General features: G+C 38.5%; 1 protein-coding gene across 4 annotated transcripts in view; it reads right to left on the reverse strand.

The window, feature by feature from the left end:
- cdk14 (cyclin dependent kinase 14) overlaps nucleotides 1-15935 on the reverse strand; it is a 225176-nt gene that overhangs the window by 59337 nt on the left and 149904 nt on the right. For all 4 annotated transcript variants that reach the window (XM_073925266.1, XM_068214006.2, XM_068214005.2 and 1 more), the window contains 1 exon segment: nucleotides 1957-2020. In XM_073925266.1, coding sequence (XP_073781367.1) covers nucleotides 1957-2020 — 64 coding nt within the window.

The following is a 15935-nucleotide window of genomic DNA, read 5'->3' on the forward strand; positions in this document are numbered from 1 at the left end:
ATAAATATTATTATTTTTATTATTTTATCATTATTGTTTGCACTTGCCTATCAATTTATAAGTAATAGTTTATGTACAGTTGAAACCTTTATGTATTTTTATTTTTCTAACATTCCCTAGTGCTGTTAAAGAGCAGATAGTTTCAACACATTTCTAATCATAATAGTGTTAATAACTCTAATAATAGTTATTAATTAATATCTCTAATAACTGATTTATTTTATCTTCGCCTTGATGACAGTAAATAATATTAGACTAGATATTCTTCAAGCACTTGTATTCAGTGACTTATTAAGTGACATTTAAATACTTAACTAGGTTAATTAGGGTAAAGTTAAGGTGATTAGTCATTGAACAACAGCCGTCTGATCTAAAAATGTGTGTTACTAATTGGTTAAATATAAAGAATGCAACAATATGCATCTAAAGGTCAATATTATTATTGAGCTAGCAGCTAGCTCTCTGCAACTCTCACATGGTCGCCCACTGAAGCTAAGCAGGGCTGCGCCCGGTCAGTACCTGGATGGGAGACCACATGGGAAAGCTAGGTTGCTGCCGGAAGTGGTGTTAGTGAGGCCAGCAGGGGGCGCCCAACCTGCGGTCTGTGTGGGTCCTAATGCCCCAGTATAGTGACGGGGACGCTTTACTGCTCAGTGAGCGCCGTCTTTCGGATGAGACGTTAAACCGAGGTCCCGACTCTCTGTGGTCGTTAAAAATCCCAGGATGTCCTTCGAAAAGAGTAGGGGTTTAACCCCGGCATCCTGGCCAAATCTGCCAACTGGCCTTTGTCTATCATGGTCTCCTAACCATCCCCATATTCCAATTGGCTTCATCGCTGTCTCCTCTCCACCAATTAGCTGGTGTGTGGTGTGCGGTCTGGCGCAAAATGGCTGCCGTCGCGTCATCCAGGTGGATGCTGCACACTGGTGGTGGATGAGGAGATCCCCCCATTGTGTGTAAAGCGCTTTGAGTGCCCAGAAAAGCGCTATATAAATGTAAGGAATTATTATTATTATTATTATTATTATTAGCCCCTTTAAGCAATATTTGTTTTGGATAGTCTACAGAACAAACCATCGTTATACAATAACTTGCCTAATTACCCTAACCTGCCTAGTTAACCTAATTACCCTAGTGAAGCCTTTAAATGTCTCTTTAAGCTGTATAGAAGTGTCTTGAAGAATATCTAGTCTAATATTATTTACTGTCATCATAGCAAGGATTTAGTCTTTGCTAAAATGAAATTGGGCGAAAAATAAAGGGAGGTGAATAATTCAGGGGGGCTAATAATTTTGGCTTTAACTTTATACATATATGTTCATTCTTGGGGGTTGTTTGATTCATCCGTCCCCACCAATGTCAAGTACAAACCTACTGTATGCCCTTGACCCCTTCATTGTCCCACGACCCCCACTTTGAGAACCACTGCTGTAGTGTACAATGTCAGTCAGCAGAGGGCAGTGTGTCCACATTTCTAGAGCACTACACTAGCACACTGCATTCTGCAAACCCGGATCTACACACTCACTCACACACTATAGCAAGATGTTGTGTTTAAAGGGTCAAGTTCACCCTAAAAATAAAATAAAAATCTGTCTTCATTTCCTCATTTCAACTTGTTTGAGTTTTTTTTCTTCTGCTGAACACAAAGGAAGATATTGTTAAGATTGCTGGAAGAAAAGAAACAGCCATTATTATCGTGAATATTGTGTTTCGTGTTCAACAGTGAAAAGAAACTCATAAAGGTGTTCAGGGAAACATGTTAGAGTTCACGTGCCTCATTACCTGCAATCCAATAATATTACACAAACTATAACCCTACTCGCTCGCATTATATTAGACTGTCCTCAAGGGCAAGTGTTCTAGTGTGTGTGAGTGTGTTTGAGTGTGTTCTAGTGTGTGTGAGAGTGTTCGAGTGTGTGTGATTGACGCTCAGATGCACAGGATGATGTTTACCTGGTTTGAAGTGCGGCAGTGAGTGAACACCTGGCCACGTCTCCTCTGACGGTGTCCCCAAAACCTGCACACACACACACACACACACACACACACACACACAAGAGAAGAGCACAGTGAGTCCTTCAGGAGAAAACACACTCAAGATGAAGGACAGTGCGACACGCAGATGGAGACCTACTCTACTGCTAATAATAGTCTGTGTGTCATGTAAGAGTGTGTGTAAGAGTAAGAGTGTCAGTGTGTGTGTGTATGTTTTTGTGTAATGACATGGCTATGATGGCATTACAACATTATGAGGACATCCTTTGTGTCCTTATAATGTAAAAATCCTCCTTAATGGGGTCTCTTGATTTAATTATCCACAGGTTTGCTGTGAGGGTTGGGTTTAGGGGGAGGGCCATACTGTGTAAAATACATTACGCCTATGAAGAGTCCTCATTAACCACCAATACTAACATGTGTGTGTGTATGTTTCTCATATATGTGTATTATGAGCACATTAGTAGAGATGCCTGACCTGTTAAACGGCACTAGTGAACAGAGTGTGTGTGCAGGAGCAGTGTGTCCAGCAGGGGGCGGTGTTGGATTACACTCAGGAACATATCTGTCTTTATTAGAGCTTATATATCAAGGTAAAATCATAGTAATGGAATAATCATATGCTGAACATCAGCAGGCCACAAGTTAATTATTCTGCTGTAAATGAATTATGTTTGTGCTGTTTTTGAATTATGACGGGCAATTTAATTAGTACAGAATTCAAAACAACTTAATAGTGCTTAAATACATTAAATGTCAAGAAACAAACAAAAGCAACTAACGGCAGCATCTATCATTTATGATCTGTGATGAGACGAGCCATGAAAATACACACTCAAACAGTGTGCATGTAATTCTACCCTGGTAAAATTAATGTGGAAAACAAGAACACATCTAAATAGTAGATTTGTTTTGTTATATATATATATATATATATATATATATATGTGTGTGTGTGTGTGTGTGTGTGTGTGTTTGTGTGTGTGTTTGTATACAGGGTGGGCCATTTATATGGATGCACCTTAATGAAATGGGAATGGTTGGTGATATTAATGTCCTGTTTGTGGCACATTAGTATATGTGAGGGGGCAAGCTTTTCAAGATGGGTGGTGATCATGGTCAATAAATATCCAATCACTGTGCTCTAAAGTTAGGGGCGCTTAACCACCATTGCACACTTTAACATGGCGAGCGGCGGTGAACTGAGGTTAGGGCAACAGTATGAGGAAGCGCCGGTGAAGTGAGACAACAGTACGAGAAAGCACCGGCGTCTTTCAAATCTGCGGTGAGGACCAGGGCTGGACTGTGGCATATAGGCAAATGCTAAGGGCGCTGTACATCCAGAGGGGCGCCAGAAATGAGTATGGTTTGATTTTGTTATCGATATTCCTGACACATTCAGTGTTAGACGGCAATAATTCAAAAAACTCTTACCCTAAAATGATCTGAAGTGTGTTTCCTACAAAAAGACAAAGCTGGTTATGTTTCACAGCTGTCTTTCTCTTTATTCCGCTCGATATTACGAGCACTGCTCCGTTTAAGCCCTCGTAATATGCGTTTAGCCAGGAAAGCTCATGCTGAGCGGAGCTCTCAGTAAGGGACCGTCAGAAAAGTGCTTCTTTTTTTTTTTTTTTTGCTCTGTCCTGCATGTTTTATTTTAAACACAACTAATTTTCTCTTAAATGAACACAAACGGTTACTAAAGTAGTCGAATGCTTCATTACAGATCTGTGCATTCTTACATTAACACCTCTGTTATCAAACAAAACACAATGAGAGATTCATTTGCTGCTCCCCAGTTTGTACATGGGCTACCAGCAGCTGTGAGATTTTAGTGTTCATTTTTTTTATACAGTACACTAGGAACTACTGTGGTTTTCTTGGCTTTTAAGTAAAACAAAGTGAGTATTGCAATAAATCATTTTCTTCTGAACCTTTTACTGTTCATATTGCTTAGAATAAAAAAACAAAAAACAAAACATGTGTCAAGCCATGAGAATCGAACCGAAAACCGTGTTAAAAAACCGAGGTATGTATTGAACTGTGGGCTAACTGTATTGTTGCATCCCTAATATATATAGTCAAGCCCAAAATTATTCATACCCCTGGCAGATTCTGACTTAAAGTCTCAAGATACATCATCAAACTTCTCAGTTTTTATTTAATTTTGCCCAAAATGTCCAAAATGATCTGTACACTTTGCAAACAGTCTATGGGAAAATCCCAAGTCCGCATACACATCATTAATTTTAATGATGCACTTTAATGATGCACATTAAAGGGCACCTAGTTCACCCCTTTTTTGAGATTTAATATTAATATATTTAATATATATATACCATATAATATGGTTCTTCTGAGTGTGCCAGTTTAGGTTCAGTTCAAAACACAGTTCAGATTTGTTTATTATAATGTGTTAGAGTGTGATGTTGGCGGCATATACACAGGTCGTTGTTTTATGAGTGTGTTGCTTCACATGAAAATTAGTTTCGACTTCCCGCCCAACTTAACAAGGGGGCGGAGCCAAGAGCTCCCATTTTGTGTATGGCAAGAGACAGGCAGATGGAGAGAAGCAACATGAGTGAGAGGACCAGCATGCAGCCGTACATGTACGACTCGCATAAACCAAGCAGAGACTACTGTTGAGGAATCGCTATTCCTAATGTGTCAGATTGAGTCAGAGTGGTCTTTGTATAGTTTTACAGCCGCTATTTAACGATGCATGCGTCATCTGTATAGGGATGTAACGATTAACCGGTTTCACTACTAACAGCGCTTTAATCATAAAGACTGCTCAACACCGAGTTTCTGCATGGAGCAAATCTGCGGCAACTACATTTACATTTAGTCATTTAGCAGACGCTTTTATCCAAAGTGACTTACAAATGAGGACAAGGAAGCAACTTACACAACTATAAGAGCAACAATGAATAAGTGCTGTAGGCAAGTTTCAGGTCTGTAAAGTCTAAGAAGCAAAACAATAGTAATTTTTATTTTTTTTTTGTAGTACAGTTAGCGAAGCCAGAGAAGCAATTGCAGATTGGTAAGGGAAGTGGAGACTAAATAGTTGAGTTTTTAGTGGTTTCTTGAAGACAGCGAGTGACTCTGCCGTTCTGATGCAGTTAGGGAGTTCATTCCACCAACTGGGCAGATTGAATGCGAGAGTTCGGGAAAGTGATTTCTTCCCTCTTTGGGATGAAACCACGAGGCGACGTTCATTCACAGAACGCAAGTTTCTGGAGGACACATACATCTGCAGAAGTGAGAGCAGATAAGAAGGAGCAAAGCCAGAAGTCGCTTTGTAAGCAAACATCAGAGCTTTGAATTTGATGCGAGCAGCAACTGGCAGCCAGTGCAAACGGATGAGCAGCGGAGTGACATGTGCTCTTTTAGGTTCATTAAAGACTATTCATAAAGTTATGAGCTTGTACACCTAGACTAATAACCACGCACACTGGATAACTTTGACTAAAGCTATCACTAAGGCATGTTCGTTATTACCAATGGAGGGACATGCACGCTAGGCAACACGCTCACACTTTACAATCGCACCTAGTTGAGATGACGGAGCTTCTGTGAATGCAGGAAATGCAAACGGCTGAAGTTTAAGGAAGACACAATGAAAACTACACAGGTTTGCAAACCCACCTAAAGTTACAAACAATGGTGCTCATGAGAGCGATCATGTGGTGAATGTTGATCCGCCAGCCGAGATCAATCGAGTGTTTTCGGAGAGAGTGCTGAAAGACTCGGTGGATCAGCTGTTTTTAATGGCCCGAATCTCGATACGTTGCATTCACTGCGTGTTCAGCGCAAATAGCGGCTAAATGTAAAATGCTCAATCACAGGAAGACGATGAAGGCTCTTGTGTTGAGCCCAATGAGCCTTACATACAAAAATACAGCAAGGGTGTTCCTTTGGTGACATCGCTTTGACTCACACACTGATAATGGCGGACGTGAAACAACAAACTGAGGATGTGGTAATGCGTGCCTGTCAATCAATATTGGTGGGCGGGGGCACCGCACTCCTACGTCAAGTTGCTGTCGCTCTGAAAACCGCTTCAACTAGTCCACCGTTTTTATGTTGTTAAATTGAAAAAAAAAGGACTGTGTGTGTTTATATCACCTCAATATGATGGTCTATATACTATATCTAGATGTATGTCCGTCCAAACAGCTTGGAAAGTAGATTTTTCACCATAGGTGCCCTTTAATTAAAATAACATTCATTTTTTAAAGATATAAGAAGAGTTTTTGTGCGTCCTGCTTTATCTGTCCTCCTCCAGAAACTAGAAGTTCACAGTAAAGTCAGTGTAAATGCAGTGTGTCCCTCTGCGCAGAGCACTTTCACACTGATGTACTTCTGTGATGAGAAATCTTTCGGAGAAACAGAGTGGAGCTCTGAAATCCCACAGGAGCGAGCGAGCACAGGAAAAACAGAAATCTCTCTCTCCTCAGTCTGTCTATCACACACAGCCTCCACACCGGAGCAGAAGCAATCTGAGGTGAAATTTGTCATCTATATTGAACACACATTGGGGGAAAGATGGAGCTCTGGACATCAAACATCCAGCGCATGAGTGTCTGAGAGCGGGTCACTTTCACCAGACCACAGTCCAGATTCACAATGAAGCAATCACAACCCACTCTATTTACCTTCTGTTCCAGGTCGAGCCATTCTGACACGCGTGCAAAATATGAAACTGTCTTAAAGGTCAAGTCAACATTATTTCTGTAAGAGTGCCTGTTGGATTATTAGAGAATAATGCACACTTGAAGTGATGCAGTCATGATGATAAGCACAGTGGCTTTTACACATCGGGTGGTAAAAATCATAGTCATTTAATATGCACAGATATTACATAAACAACTTAATGGTGCCTAAAAAATGTCAGAAAACAAACTAACAGCAGATCTGTGACGATCTGTGATGTGATCAGCCAAATACACACTCTAAAAGTGTGCATTAAGCAAATTTGTCCTTACAACTCTGGTGTGCCTTATTTTCTAATAATTCAAGGGCTAGAAGTGCATTATTACACTTGCATATACGCTAATTATTTTACAATAATTCAACAGCCAGAAGTGCATAATTCCACTTATACTAGATATACAATCTTTATTTTATAATATTTCAATAGCCAGGGCTGCATTATTCTACTTACTTATATCATTCATTATCTTCTAATAATCAACAGACAGGCGTGCATTATTCCAATTATACTATATATATCATTCATTATCTTATAATAATCAACAGCTAGGCGTGCATTATTCCACTTATACTACTTATATATTGTCCATTATCTTCTAATAATCAACAGTCAGGCGTGCATTATTCCACTTATACTACTTATATTGTCTATTATCTTCTAATAATCAACAGCCAGGCGTGCATTATTCCACTTATACTACTTATATTGTCCATTATCTTCTAATAATCAACAGCCAGGCGTGCATTATTCCACTTATACTACTTATATTGTCCATTATCTTCTAATAATCAACAGCCAGGCGTGCATTATTCCACTTATACTACTTATATATTGTCCATTATCTTCTAATAATCAACAGCCAGGCGTGCATTATTCCACTTATACTACTTATATTGTCCATTATCTTCTAATAATCAACAGCTAGGCGTGCATTATTCCACTTATACTACTTATATTGTCCATTATCTTCTAATAATCAACAGCCAGGCGTGCATTATTCCACTTATACTACTTATATTGTCCATTATCTTCTAATAATCAACAGCTAGGCGTGCATTATTCCACTTATACTACTTATATCGTCTATTATCTTCTAATAATTCAACAGACAGCCATGCATTATTCCAATTATACTATATATATCATCCATTATCTTCTAATAATTCAACAGCCAGGCGTGCATTATTCCACTTATACTACTTATATTGTCCATTATCTTCTAATAATCAACAGCCAGGCGTGCATTATTCCACTAATACTACTTATATCGTCTATTATCTTCTAATAATTCAACAGACAGCCATGCATTATTCCAATTATACTATATATATCATCCATTATCTTCTAATAATTCAACAGCCAGGCGTGCATTATTCCACTTATACTACTTATATTGTCCATTATCTTCTAATAATTCAACAGCCAGGCGTGCATTATTCCACTTATACTACTTATATTGTCCATTATCTTCTAATAATCAACAGCCAGGCGTGCATTATTCCACTTATACTACTTATATTGTCCATTATCTTCTAATAATCAACAGCCAGGCGTGCATTATTCCACTTATACTACTTATATTGTCCATTATCTTCTAATAATCAACAGCTAGGCGTGCATTATTCCACTTATACTACTTATATCGTCTATTATCTTCTAATAATTCAACAGACAGCCATGCATTATTCCAATTATACTATATATATCATCCATTATCTTCTAATAATTCAACAGCCAGGCGTGCATTATTCCACTTATACTACTTATATTGTTCATTATCTTCTAATAATTCAACAGCCAGGCGTGCATTATTCCACTTATACTACTTATATCGTCTATTATCTTCTAATAATTCAACAGACAGGCGTGCATTATTCCACTTACACTACTTATATTGTCTATTATCTTTTAATAATTTAACAGCCAGGCGTGCATTATTCCATTTATACTACATATATGATGATTATCTTCTAATAATTCAATGGGATTATTCAGAGTGCATTATTCTGCTGCTCCACTGTTCAGATGTTGTAATTCAATGTTGTATTTCTGACGGTTGGAGCTGTGAAATAACTATAATCATTTAGCGGAGTGATATGGAGCTGTAATGCGCTCAAAACCTGCTGGAACTACAACAACAATAACCAAACACCTTAGAATGATCATCAGACAATCAGAGTCAAGCATTCATAAACAGCACTGTAGAATAATATGGTTTAAAGAACTAAATTGACAAGAATTGACTGAATAATTTTCAATTCAGATAAATAACAGTGTTTCCTTGGGTTATTTTTTTATTAATTGAAATGACCATTTTTTAAGCCAACTGTTTGGTTTCAACACACTGGCACTTTTTGGGACTGTAAATTCATAATCAATCAATAATAAAACAAAGCCAGTTCAGCTTTAAGCATCTCTACAGAGAACATTATTCAAATAAATTAAGCTCAAGTTAGATTTTCTCAAATTCAAGAGAAAGTCAGAGAAATACTGGTGAATAGGCATGTTTAAAAAAACAAAATCATCATTTAAAAGCATGGGATTTAAATGAGAGGTCTGCTGAAATTTGACAAAATTTTGTGCCAATAAGCAGAACATTAAGATAACCATGCTAAAAAACAAAACCAATAGAAACCATCATATCATTTGTATTGGATTTAATAGTTATAATGGAAATTACAATGTTAGTTTTAATGAAAACTGCAGTAAACATTTGTGTCTCTACTGCTAATTCTTTGTCTTGTATTTGTGATACAATGTTAAAAACATTAAATGAATGAATAAATGTCCCAAAACACACTAGACATTGTTAAAATGTACTGGTTTTAATGGTTAAAATGTTTGTATGTTTTGTTTTTTTGTCTTATGGTATTTGTAGTGGGACCCATTAGAACATGTGTGATGGTTGGTTTGTGTTTCTCCAGCCTGTAAATGTGTGTGTTAGTGTGCAGCAGTGAGCTCTACTCATCATGCTGACCAGGCTTTGACAGGTGATGTGATGGAGGTCACAGCACTACATGTTCTCTGAGGTCGAGTCATTTATCATGATCACTGACGGCAGATAAACAGCCAGACCAGACTCACTAGAAATATGGACCTCAGTGTACATTTTTGCAAAACGTAAAAAAAATATGTTGCTCCAGGTACATTTAGTTGCACATTCACATGACAAATCTATTGGAGGGCGTTGTCAACATTGTTGGAAATGTTAAATATGTTTCTTAGGGTGTGCTTTGTTGTATGTTCCAGATGACAAATCCACTAGAGGGTGCTGTCTACATTTTAGCAAATTTAAAATATGTTTCTTAGTATAAGCCTTGTTGTATGCTTAAAAACGAAAAACACTAAAGGGTGTCGTCTACATTTTTTGCGAATTTGAAATATGCTTCCTATCGAGTTTTTTGCTGTACGTTTCAGATGACAAATCCACTAGAGGGCGCTGTCTACATTTTAGCAAATTTAAAATCTGTTTCTTAGCATATGCTCTGTTGTATGTTGCAAAAGGACAGTAGAGTGCTGTCTACATTTTTTGCAAATTTGAAATATTTTTTTTAGATCACGTTATGTTGTACATTTCAAATAAATCCACTAGATGGCGCTGTCTACATTAATGCATTTCTTAAGGAACGCTTTGTTGTACGTTTCAGATGACAAATCCACTAGAGGGCGCTGTTTACATTTTAGAAAACTTTAGACACGATTCTTAGCATATGCTTTGTTGTATGTTTCAAAAGAAAAAACACTAAAGGGTGTCGTCAACATTTTTGCGAATTTGAAATATGCTTTTAAGGTTGTGTTATGTTGTATATTTTAAATGACAAATCCACTAGACGGCGCTGTGTACATTTTAGTGAATTTAAAATGTTTCTTAGGGAGTGTTTTGCTGTATGTTTCAGAGGATGAATTCACTAGAGGGCGCTGTCTACATTTTTGCAAATTTAAAATGTTTCTTAGCAAATGCTTTGTTGTATGTTTTAAATGAAAAAACACTAGAGAGTGCTGTCTACATTTTTCCGAATTTGAAATATGCTTCTTAGATCACATTATGTTGTACGGTTCAAATAAATCCACTAGAGGGCGCTGTCTACATTTTAGCAAATTTGAAATGTGTTTCTTAAGGTACGCTTTGTTGTACATTTCAGATAAGAAATCCACTAGAGGGCGCTGTCTACATTTTAGCAAATTTGAAATGTGTTTCTTAAGGTACACTTTGTTGTACATTTCAGATGAGAAATCTACTAGAGGGCGCTGTCTACATTTTAGCGAATTTAAAATGTTTCCTATCGAGTGTTTTGTTGTATGTTTCAGATGACAAATCCACTAGATGGCGCTGTCTACATTTTAGCAAATTTAAAATCCGTTTCTTAGCATATGCTCTGTTGTATGTTTCAAAAGGAAAAACACTAGAGAATGCTGTCTACATTTTTGCGAATTTGAAATATACTCCTTAGACCACGTTATGTTGCACGTTTCAAATAGCAAAAATTCACTAGAGGGCGCTGTCTACATTTTAGCGAATTTAAAATATCTTTTTATTTTAAATTTAAACAACAATATTGAACAAGAAATTTACTAGCTGATTTAACAAGACATATTTTTGTTAAAGTAAAGCTTTAGTGTTACATTGAGTAAATTAGAATCATTTTAATTAGAATAACACAATACAAACATTTTGAGTCAATTAGTTGCAAAGAAGTTAGACTGACATATTGAAACCATGTTTTATCTACAAATGTGCTTTGTGTTCATACAACATGTTCAAAGCAGTTCAGGTTTACTTGATTGGATTAGATGCATAAAGGGTGCCACGATTAAATCATGTTTATTCAACTATTTTTTTTTTTTTTTGAGTGTGAAAAGGAACAAAAGTTGTTGGCTTCACACTGCCACCAAGTGCTCACCTTAGAAACTGCAGTCAAATGTAAGTTGAAGTACATTTGTTCATCTGTTTTGTGCATGTACAATAAATTGAAGCAGAAATCTGCAGCATCAAACGCAGCCAAACTGAGTGCATTCGATCATCTTCACTGAAAGAGACAACATTCAGTGTGTTGACTTGCACAATCTTACCTGAGAACATATTTGACTTGAAGCTTTTCTATACGATACATTATAAACTAAAACTAATGCATTAATTATATATTGTAATGCACCTTATAATGGACAGTGTGATCTCATCAATAACTCTAACCACAGCTATAATGCATTACAATACTTATCTATTCATTGTTTTACAAAGCACAATGCACTAAAATGACAAACAACCATTTCCTATATATAAGAGATGGTGTTTCCTTTTGACCAACAGATGCTGGACTTGAAATGGCAGATATATAGTATAACCAGCTCTTCTTCTGACATGCAAAATGCTCTGATTAGTGAGAAAACGGGCTCCTTCTTCATGTTTTGCATGAGCAGACGGCCAAATGAGGTGTTTGACAAGCAACTGAAGGACTGTCAGAGATACCTGAATGTCTGTGTCAGTTTGTAGGGAGACGACTGATAAACAGGACGGGGCATCAATGCTGAACTGAGATGCTGAACTATATGCAAATGACATGCAAAGCCTCGTGCACACCAGGAAGTTTTTTGCTTGGGTTTTTCGTCAGCGTTTTTCGTCAGCATTTTTCAAGCCATTCATGTCCAAGTGATTCTCACTGGTGATGAGCCGAGTGAACGTGCAAAATCACTGCTCGACTTTGGATGATTCTGAACGAAAATAGAAATACTGTGGTAAACCTCAGGTAAAGTTACTCTGATGTTCTTGACTGTTGTCATTTTCATTCATTTACTCAATTTCCTTCGGCTTAGTACCTTCTTTTTTTAGGAATGAAAATGAATCGCCAACTGTTCCAGCATATGTTTTACACAGCGGATGCCCTGTGTACCCAGTACTGGGAAACACCCATACACTCTCATTGACACACACACTCATACACTAGGGCCAATTTAGTTCATCAATATAGCGCATGTGTTTGGACTGTGGAGGAAGCCGGAGCACCCAGAGGAAACCCACGCCAACAAGGGGAGAACATGCAAACTCCATCTTGTGACATAATAATAATAATTCATTCATTCGTTTTCTTTTCGGCTTAGTCCCTTTATTAATCCGGGGTCGCCACAGCGGAATGAACCGCCAACTTATCCAGCACGTTTTTACGCAGCAGATGCCCTTACAGCCGCAACCCATCTCTGGGAAACATCCACAAACACTCATTCACACACACACTCATACACTTCTGTAACGACTGGGGGGAGTGACACTCACAACAGAAGGTAAGATCCAATATGCAGGTTTATTCAATGTCAGGCAAGCAGTGGTCATCAGGTGCAAACGGGTATCTATAGACAGTCCAGAATCATAAACAATATACAGGCAAAAGGTCGAAAGACAGGCGGCTAAACTAGAGAACAAGGTTGACAAGGCTTAGGTCTAACACGGAGAAAACAAGACAGGGAAACGCGTTGTAATGTCACAAAGATGCAAACAAGACTTGGCAACCTGGAAGCGTGAATGAGTGGCTTATGAATGGAGTGATATCAGTCTGTGACAAGGTTCAGCTGGTGATTGCAATCAGGATAGATGAATGAACAGGCGTGCGTGTTTGGGAGCAGTGCATGTATGAAAATGTAGTCCTGGGAAATGCGGAAATGTAGTTTTGAGAGTTCGTGTGAAAACCAGCGATCTCTGGAAAGCGATCGCTGGTTGTGTGACAACTACAGAGAATTTAGCCTACCCAATCCACCTGTACCGCATGTCTTTGGACTGTGGGGGAAACCGGAGCACCCGGAGGAAACCCACGCGAACGCAGGGAGAAACATGCAAACTCCACACAGAAACACCTGAGCTGAGGATCTAACCAGCGACCTTCTTACCTTCTTGCTGTGGGGCAACAGCACTACCTACTGCACCACTGCTTCACCCAATAATAATAATAATAATAATAATAATAATAATTTGAATTCATTGAATGGGATAGCCCTTTGAGATGAACCATCTAATTTTCGAGGGGGTCCCAAAGAAGTTTATAAATCAAACAGAGTACTTCACATCATAACAAACAAACAACTAACAAAACAAGCAAACAAACAAGCAGCACACTTCACCTGAAACACTTCCCGCAGTCTAAAGCCTGAATAAACAAAAATATACGATCAAAAGTACAAACAATTTGATACACAAATAAATAGAGATTTAACGTGGAACCAATATTAATAGAATCCGCAAGATGTTTCCAAAGAAGAAAATAAATTAGCTCTGAAAGACTACATTGTATAAGATTAAAACAGCTTTAACACACACCTTTTAAAGTTGTGTGTCAGAAAAACACTCCGTAATCCACTCAAATTGGTATTGAAACTATTTTCGGATCGCAAATTACCGGTTGTAAATGCTGTAAACAGAAGTTCTAAACATTCTCCCGGAAGACGCTGGTCGCTATGGCACCCTCCAAGCAGCAGCCAAGAAAAAGATCTAGAATTGTAACGAGTGGGGCTGTGAAACTGGTCTCACGGTTTGGTTTAATTTTGATTATCATGCCATTGATTTGGTTCAATTCGATATCTCAGTGCATCTAGGTGCATTGACGATGCTTCCATACGTAATTAGATTTTTTTCACAACACAATAATTTTTTTTAAATTAAAATCTATAAATATATTCATATATTATTTGTAATACAATTATGTTCTTTAACACAGCAGTAAAATCTATGAACTGCACCTTTAATTTGACCTGCTCAAAGAAAACACTCTTTCTGAATGTTCCAAACAAAGCTCCAACACATGCACAGAGGACAGCATGAGCATTTACAGCAAATACACTCATGTAAATATTCTCCCGCTTGCTTTCTGAGCGCTTACAGGCGAGGTCTTACACCCCTATGATTGGTTATTGTCTTCCCCTGCTCAGCTGAATGAAAGCGCTGTTCACCGATGGCGGGAAGAACAGCCGCAGTTACAGTCTATATGCGCATAATATGTGGTTGACACAGATAATCCATAATAGACACAGTGGAGAGAACTCGCACCACAGGCACGCTCATGTCAGGATCCACAAGTATCGCTTTAACAGCCAAAAGAAGAGGAAAAGTTACCTCACAAACAGGCCAGCGGGTCAAATGTCCAGAGTGAGAGAGAGAGAGAGGTAAAGATGGAGCTTTACAGCATTTCTCTGTAGTAGTGAATTAGCGACTCGTGTGCTGTGCCGACTTCATTGTAGTAAGAGCGTTATTTACTCTCCCTCGCCTCCATCGCTATAGTATTGCGACATAGGAGATAAATGACATCAGTACGTAATAATTGGTTATGATTATTACTGAACCGATATCAATAATTTTGACACCACTAGTAACGAGCAACGATGCAGCACATAAACAATCTATCGAAGTAAAAGGATTAAACTTATCGAAAATATGCACTGAAGTCAGAGCCGGAGTAAGCTGAACTGCCCCTCTAGGCAGAGGACGATCACGCCGCCCTCAACCCCAATGTGAAAATGAAAGTGACCGGTTATGAAAATGAAGTGAGGTGTCGCGAACCTCTTTTCCGGCGCTCTATGCGCGGGTATAACTGAGGACGCACGGGTGCTGAGGGAGGGAGGTGTCGCAGACACTGCTCTCTTTATCCTGCCGCCCTATGCACGGATATAACTGAGGACACGTGGGTGCTGATGAAGATGACGCTGACGCCGCCCTCTCTATTCTATCGTCTATGCGCGAATATATCTGAGGACGCGGGGAGGTGTAGCGGACATAACTGAGGACGCAGGTGGTAAGGGAGGTGTAGCAGACGCCGCCATCTCTATACTGCCGCTCTAGGCGACCGCCTAGGTTGCCTATATGGATGCGCCGGCCCTGACTGAAGTACAAGTGAAAGCAGACAATAACAATCCTCCAGTAGAGTACAGATGCAGCCTTTTAGTACTGAAGTACAGTAGTGAAGTAGTTCTTCTTCCTTACTATACATCACTGGACATAGCCTGAGGAGTACCTTTTCTAATCACATTATAATTCAGGACAGTAATATGTTCTGTGTCAAATATTTATGTTGTGATGCAAGTAGCCATGTAATAAGCCGGATAAAGTACACCCAGACTGTTTATAATCGCAGAATAAACCCTTCAGTCTTATATTAGAGTTGCTTATGAACATGTCAGGCTTTATTCTGCAATAATAAGCGTCTGGATGTACATGACGCTTTACTCATTGACTGAGCCCTGA

This window comes from Danio rerio, chromosome 16 (genome assembly GCF_049306965.1).
Source record: "Danio rerio strain Tuebingen ecotype United States chromosome 16, GRCz12tu, whole genome shotgun sequence".
In the NCBI taxonomy this organism is placed as follows: Eukaryota; Metazoa; Chordata; class Actinopteri; order Cypriniformes; family Danionidae; genus Danio; species Danio rerio.